The sequence below is a fragment of the Cajanus cajan genome, chromosome 8 (assembly GCF_000230855.2).
Source record: "Cajanus cajan strain Asha chromosome 8, NIPB_CcT2T_4, whole genome shotgun sequence".
Lineage (NCBI taxonomy): Eukaryota > Viridiplantae > Streptophyta > Magnoliopsida > Fabales > Fabaceae > Cajanus > Cajanus cajan.
Window position 1 is genome coordinate 7,775,199 of NC_138524.1, and position 8,045 is coordinate 7,783,243.

The 8,045-nt window shown below is 33.7% G+C and overlaps 1 protein-coding gene across 1 annotated transcript; it reads left to right on the forward strand.

Annotated features, from left to right (window-relative positions):
* The first annotated feature begins 4,546 nt into the window (after positions 1–4,546).
* LOC109799102 (protein indeterminate-domain 13) lies at positions 4,547–7,183 on the forward strand. The gene is made up of 3 exons (XM_020359610.3): positions 4,547–5,147; positions 5,274–5,673; positions 5,918–7,183. Exons 1-3 carry the CDS (start codon positions 5,015–5,017, stop codon positions 6,915–6,917), a joined length of 1,533 nt encoding a protein of 510 aa, XP_020215199.2. The 5' UTR covers positions 4,547–5,014; the 3' UTR covers positions 6,918–7,183.
* The last annotated feature ends 862 nt before the right edge of the window (positions 7,184–8,045 follow it).

Consider the following 8,045-nt stretch of genomic DNA (forward strand, 5'->3'; position numbering starts at 1 on the left):
GTGAAGAAAGCTCCACCAATTGAGCCAATTCCAATGCGTAGAGGCCTTGAAGATAAAAAATTTCACCCCTCTCTTGACAAATCATCAAAGAGGATAGTAAATCAAAATATTTGATTTGATTTTGTGTTAGAGGCATTCAATGCATACAGGATAATGTATCTAGGGTTTCCTCAAAATAACTAAAGAATGTGTGTAAAAAAACATTTGCTCTCCTACACCTTGAGGCAAATATTTTTAAGGAGGCATCTGTTGGTGAAATTTTTGAAGTGCTCGAAGTATTCTCAAGGGGTCGTTCGATAATCAAAGAAGAGCAATTACAAACAGTTCAGATAAGTTACCCATGCTGCGTAAACGACGAAACGATTATATATCACATGGAACCTATATGCATAATAATCGTTTCTCGAAATAATGTCTGAAGGTCTCGAAGGAATTATTCGATAATCGAAAGGTTTAGAAGGTAGTTGTAAGAGGTTAATAGCAATTAGGAACAATTACTCATGTCGTATAGTGCGGAGCAGTTATATATCACACGTCGAACTAATACGAAATAACTACCCTCTCTTAATTTCTATAAATAAATGAGGCAAACTCATTCGAAGAGATAAAAAATTCAATACTTACATGCTCACAACACTCATTGCCTACGACCATGGCTCTTGTGCACGTGACTATTGAGTATGATTTCTCGGTCATTCTTCTTTTCTTTCTTAGTTCAGTTTTAGAATAACTTAGTTTATAGTATCTTTGTTTCTTCTCAGAATCTCATGCCTGTAATTCACGAACTATTTGAAGTAAAGGATATGGTTATTGTGCTTAATGTACGAGTTGTTCATTCAATTTACTTAAGTGTTTATATGCATGAATGTTGTTTTGTGGTAGTCATCGAAGAGCATATAGAATTCTTTGCATGCTAAACCATATAAAATTGAACCTTGACTAGTCTATCTTGTTTATTTCAATATAGTTACTTATGTTTTATGTATGTGAAATTCATTCCTAGAAGCTTGTTGCATTCTAAGAACGTATATAGTTGAATCTGGTTGCCCTACACGTATGAATTGGTTTAATCTTTATAGTTGTGAAATTAATTGGAGATCATAATCGATAAATACGTAGGATACACCATTTGTTACACCACATGCCTAAATTGAAAATTGTGCTAGTTTGAACAAAAAGAATCCATAAATGAATATTCTCGCAAACATCCACAATTTTAAGAAATTTTATAAATGTTTAAATTTCAAAGTTTTTCTAAATTCTCTATCAAAACAACACATTTTACAGCAAAGCATTTAAAATTCTTCAAAATATATATTGAATTACCTCATTAAAATCTCTCATCCAAACACTATAAAAGAAAAATATATGCCTATATTTAAACATTTAGAAAATATAAGTGTTATATGATATTATTAATCTCGCTAATAAATCATTATACCATGTTAATGATCTATTTGTATTTTGAGAGAATCATGTATTTTTATTTTTAAAAATAAATATTTTCATTTTTTATAATAAAAAATCCAATTATCCCAAACAAAACCAACCTATCGTTACCCCCAATTGGTTTAGTTTATGTTGTATAAAAACTTCTAGCGAATCCAAAACAAACTGAAATAATCAAAATTAATGGATTGGACCGATTATAAACATCCCTATTAAATCGTGTAGTGGTTAGTCAAAACTCCTCCAAGTAAATTGAGAATAATTAAAATTGCATAGGTCACAACATGTGTTGATAGGTCAAGGAAGTTATAAAAATCTGATATCTAACATTATGAGATGTATTTTGAGTGTAGTTGATCACCTTTTTTGACTATTGACTTTTTCTTATTTTTCGATAAGCGACTTGAGCATTAAAATACTTAGAGATGAATTCTCTTCCATTCGTAACATGAACCATGATTCACCCTTGGACGATGCATCACATACATATATATGCATGTGATGTGATGACTTCCCCAAAAGTTGTAACAGAGACAAATGTATTTTGAAAATTGCCAAGCAAAGTCGAGAATGAAACTTGTGGAAGGACGAGTACGTACGATATTTGCGGGGGCATAGGACCGAGTCAACTCGGTCGAAAAGGGTGTTCTTTACTTGTTCTATGATTATTTGCAATTGTCACATTTCACTCTCTAGTCAATCGATTAGTGGGAGGCACCAGTGTGTGAGTGTGACTGACAGAGTAAATACAGCAATGCACCACAATTTTTATTTTTTATTTTTATTTTTTATGAGACAATAATAATTTTTTAATAAAAGTATACTTTTTTTTACTAACAATATTTAGTAATAGCTAATAAGAAGAATTTTTTAATCAAGAATTTGGATAAAAATGATTAGTATGTTGAATATGATCAATTGTTTGGACATTGTCCAAATTTGATCTTTGACAAAAATAATCTTTAATTAGATTTTACTTATCTTTCGATCGATTTGAATTATTTTATAAATATCGTTAAAAAAAAAGAAGAAGAATCCTTTAAATCAAGTAGAATTATAGGTGTAGTTTTTTTTTTTCTTTTTTGCATTTAATTTAAGTACATATTTAGAACTCAATACTAAAAAATCTCATGCTATGCAAGGGCTGTGTTTAAAAGGGAATACACTTTAAATTTTAATGAAATTAATTTAAATCATTAAACATGATGGAGAGTACATATAGGAGTATGTGTTTAAATTAATCTCATCAACAATAGATTTTACTTTAAATATGTATTTTAATAATAATAAAAATTGAGTGCTAACCAGGGAAACACGGAGTCCCACCTTTATTAATTGACCCAATGGTTGACATAATTTGGTTGAATCTTGCATAAATTTATTAGGGGTTACTATATTGAATAATGAAAGTTGAATGATTGGACGAATTTATTTGAAGCATCGAGCATATGAGTTCCATTAAAAGTAGTAACATTTGAATGATTATGGTACGAGAATTTCACGAGGAGTGTTGCGGAGATTTTAAATCGCGCACAGGATTTTCTCCCAAGAGTTACTGTTGCAAAGAGTATAAAAAGTAGGAAAAATTAGAGTGAGACGAGATCAGGGATGGCCCACTGAGGGTCGAATTTCTAGAGAAATGTGAAGCACACACGATAGGGACTCATTCATCACTCATCACTCATTAGTTTTTATTTTTTTATTTATCAAATATTAGCTTGATTAGAAATTGATCTTAAGCGAGTTGTGTCCTTCCAACTTGTATAAACGTATTTAAGAAACTCATATATTTACTAATTATAAATTTATCTATTAAAAAGGTGTTGTGTATGTATATTAAGAAGCATGTGAATTGATCTATAGAAAATTAGTTGAAGATGATTAGTTTAGACTTTAGAGTGTTATTTAGTAGAATATAATTGTGTAAGAATGGTTGGGGGAGAGAGAGGGATGGGTGGAGACATGAAGCAGTACAAGTCATCTCTTGCCTTTCTTTTATGAAACTCTCTCTCTGACAGTCATCTTGTGGGCCCTCACTCCCAACCAGTCAGGCCTCACGGACGGCACCACCCTCTTTCTCTCTCTAACTTTTTGGGAGATTACGGTCCTAATACAATTATGGCATAATCATTTTCATACCTCCCTGTAAAGTTCAACCTCTTTCCCTTTTCAATTCTATTTTCTCACCACCCCACTCACCTTTTCCTTTTCCCATTTTGTGTCTATGGTAAATTTCGTTTACAACTAATAGTACTAGGTAAAAGGATGCTCCGTCATATTCTACAATGACCCATTTGAAAGTTACACACCATCTTCCAACTTTTGGTAGTCTTGCTATATCCAAATATAAGCTAATTTTGGTGTTAAGTTACAATTTAACATAAACTTTGAAATAATATTTACTAGACTTAATTTATCATTTATCATTCAACCATCATACATGTTATCTTCCAAGCTTTATGGTTAAGATAAGAGGAGTAGAATAGTGTTTACATATAAAATAAATTGTTACTCCTTAAGCTAATTTTTGAGTTGAGTTAAAAATGTAAATTTTAAGACTTTTGATCTTATTTACAAACTTTATTTTGTGTAATCTTAATTTTGTAATATGGTGAGTTGGCATAATGGGTGAGTTTACATTATGGAAATAATTTTTTAATGAAAAAAATTATATTTGATTTTTGCTGTATATGAAAATCTTTTGGATTGACAATTATGCCAGAAAGATTGGTTTGTAGTCTATGGATTGGAAATATATGTGACAGGATAAAAAATAATCTTAATTTTGTATAATTAAATTAAATTGGAGTAAAGTAACTTATTATTGAAATTTTTTATTTCAAATTTAAGTTTACACTAAACTTTAGTATACCCATTTTAACCCAACATGAAAGTTAATAGTCCATCCATACATGATATTATTCTCCTAAATCTCGTTTGAATAATGTTATGAACACACAGATTTGTAACAGTAACAGCAATTTTTACTATTGTTCATTTAGTTGACTTGGTAGAATTGCAATTTAAACTGTTTCTAATTAATTGGGTAGATTTATATATACTACTACTTGGTATATATAGAGAGAGAAAGTAAAATAGAGAGAGAGAAAGTGGTCCGCAGAGTCTATGGCTGACTGACCCTTATCAGAGCAGCCGTGTTAGATAAGGAGAGAAAGAAAGAGATCGACTGAGAAAGAAAGAAAGAAAGATATTTTTATATATATTATTCTCTTCTCTTCTCTCTTCATTTAACTCTCAACTATGACTTTGCTTTCCGCGCGATTCACATGTAAAACCAATTTCAATTTCTTTCACACACATATTCCTTTTCTTTTTCCATGTCTCAAATCACAAACTCAATGGAATGAAAAATCATTATCCATGCTCTAATTTTGCTTTCAACATGTCTTCATGTTAGTGTTATTTTTTTCATTCCCAGCACAAGCATAGCGTCTAGCTAGCTAACACACTGCTTTTTGGTTTTATATTTGTTTTGGCAGTAGGCTTTGGAATTTGCAATAGGTAGCTAGTTTAGGACACACAATTTTTCTTCCCTTCAAAAATCATGTCTGAAGAAACCTTTTCTGTTCCTCCCAACACCATCTTGCTTCATGCTCAACCCCCCACCTCAAACCCTAATCATCCAAACCCTAATTCAAATCCACCTAAGAAAAAGAGAAGTCTACCCGGAACACCAGGCAAGTCATCAATCATATCCACTTCTTTTCTCTCAACAATATCTCTTTCATTTATTAAGAATTTAATTATTATTATTATTATTAGTATATAATATATGAAATTATGAATGAACTATGTATAAGCAGATCCAGATTCTGAAGTGGTGGCTCTTTCACCAAAGTCCCTCATGGCCACCAACCGCTTCATATGTGAAATCTGCAACAAGGGTTTCCAGAGAGACCAGAACTTGCAGCTGCATAGACGTGGCCACAACCTTCCGTGGAAGCTGAAGCAGAGAACGAACAAAGATCAAGTGAGGAAGAAGGTGTACGTGTGCCCTGAGAAGAGTTGTGTGCACCATGACCCTTCCAGAGCCTTGGGAGACTTGACAGGGATAAAGAAGCACTATAGCCGAAAGCATGGCGAGAAGAAGTGGAAGTGTGACAAGTGCTCCAAGAAATACGCTGTTCAATCCGATTGGAAGGCCCATAGCAAGATTTGTGGGACTAGAGAGTACAAATGTGACTGTGGCACACTTTTCTCCAGGTTAATTATCATTTCATTCAATTCTACTAATTAATGCCTCATCATACTATAATTAATATGTTCCTTTACTTCAATTTAATAAAGTTAATTTGAATGCCAAATGTGCCTTGATTTATTAAATCTAATGGATGCCAGATATGAAGGAAACAAATGTCATAGTAACTGAGAGAATATTTGTTTGGAATAGTAAATGAGGCTTTGTTTATGTCATATGTGTATATTTATATGTGTGCTAAAAATTCAGGAAGGACAGCTTCATAACGCATAGAGCCTTTTGTGATGCTTTGGCTGAAGAAAGTGTGAGGATAACTACAACTACAGTTCCAGCAGCTTTAAGTAATATTCATCATTTGACCAATGCTCAAGGTTCGAGGATCCCTCAGATTTTCCCCGGCTTTCACTCAGAATTCGGTGGCTCAGGGTCAGAACCATTATATGCTGACGCAAATCATCATCAACAAAAGCTAAGGCTACCACTGTGGCTAGACCATGCCAACAATAATATTAATCCTCATCACCCTCTTAACTTCCCAACCAAACCAAGTGCTTTCACTTCAGGAACAAACTCTGTGCCCGATCTGGTGCAAACAATGGACATGTTTGGGCCACAGTTTGCGAATTACCGTTACCCCGAAGCATCATTTACAAGTGCCAACCTGTCTGTGCTACCTCCACATGGACTGAAGCAAGAACAAGAAGAAAACAAAGGAGACTTGTCGCATAGTGCAAGCTCTTTGTACTTGAGCACTCAGAATCAGAACCCACCTCATCACATGTCAGCCACCTCACTGTTGCACAAAGCGGTTCAAATGGGATCTACGAGGATGAACGGCAACAACGTGTTCGGCTCCATGAGCAACAACAACAACGTGGTTGTTGAGGTTCACAAACTGAACGAGTTGATGAATGTGGAAGGGTGCACCAACCTTGGAGGTGGTGGTGGTGGTTACATATTAAATGACTCAAGCAACTCGTTTGTGGTTGTGAATAGCAGCAAGGCTTTGGAGCACATGGTGATTCCGGTGGATGAAGAGACAACAGCATCAATTGTGGGCAAGCAATTGCACTCTAAAAACAAAACCCAACTTGGTTTAACCAGAGACTTCTTGGGCGTTGGAGAAAATGTTGACTCAATAAGAAGACCCTTCTTGCAGCAAGACCTTGTTGAATTTAATACAATGGGGTCACACTCAGCCTCATCAGCCATGAACCTGCATAGCCAGTACGGTGGACACTACTGCTAGAGTTTCAAAACATATATAGCTTAGAGCTAAAGAAACTAGTGAAGTTGATTGTCTCATAGTGATATATAATATAGCTAGCTACTCTTATTAGTAGGAGCATGTAAAGACTGAAGAATGAGATGAGACTGGGGACAAAGAATGCAGATCACAATGACTCTGCATTAATATTGTCAACTTTAGACTTAAGATTTCATGTATTTGCTTATGGTGAATGTCCAAAAAACTTCATACCAATAGAAATTGTGCTTATAAATTCATGTTGATTCTATTGTTCCAATAATATGATACTTTCTTTGTATCTTACAAAAGAATACCGAGTTAGAGCGATAGAGAAAGCAAGTAAACGAGTCAACTCAGTCATGCACAGTGAAACGAGGAGATTTCACGTGTGATATTATATATTCGAGGTCTCGTGAGGGAGGTGGGGGCCAATGCATGTGAGAAGGGACAAAAGGCAATAGATATATGTATAATATATGTGTCTATGTGATGAGATGAGTCCAAAACTCAAAGGGTGATTTGATTCTCCGTTATGCTTATGCAAGGTCCCTACTACCCTACACTACCTCCATGGCCATGCATGTCGATGGATATGTTTTCTTTTACCTGGCTAGACTTTTCTCTGACGTGTAACGTTGATACAGCTTTACATTGTCGTACCATTTACCTGGTGTGGTGGCTGTGACCTAGTTTTTCTTTCTTTTAATTGTCAGTGGACTTTTAACTGTGCAGGGCGTGAATGCTTTTCCATGGTGAAATAAAAGACTATAGAATGATAGAGGTAACTAAATGCTTTCTTTTCTTAGTTTTCTAGCCATTTTAAATATGCATGATTTCATTAGCTATGTCGTCCTTTTAGTCCTATTTTCACTATATGTGATTTTTCTCTAAATAAAATCACATGTCATGAGTGGTTGCAACATGGGTTTGAATGAAGAATAGTATAGTTAATTAAATTATTTAAAAATTAAAATATAATCAAGTCTTTTTTTTTTTTTTTTTTACTTTATCAATATTCTTAATTTTTTTATGCACAAAATTAATAGACAGTTGTTTTGTTCAATTTTTTTCTTCTTCGCAAAACTAGTATGTGAGACTACATATATATGAATTGTTTTAAGACATTTT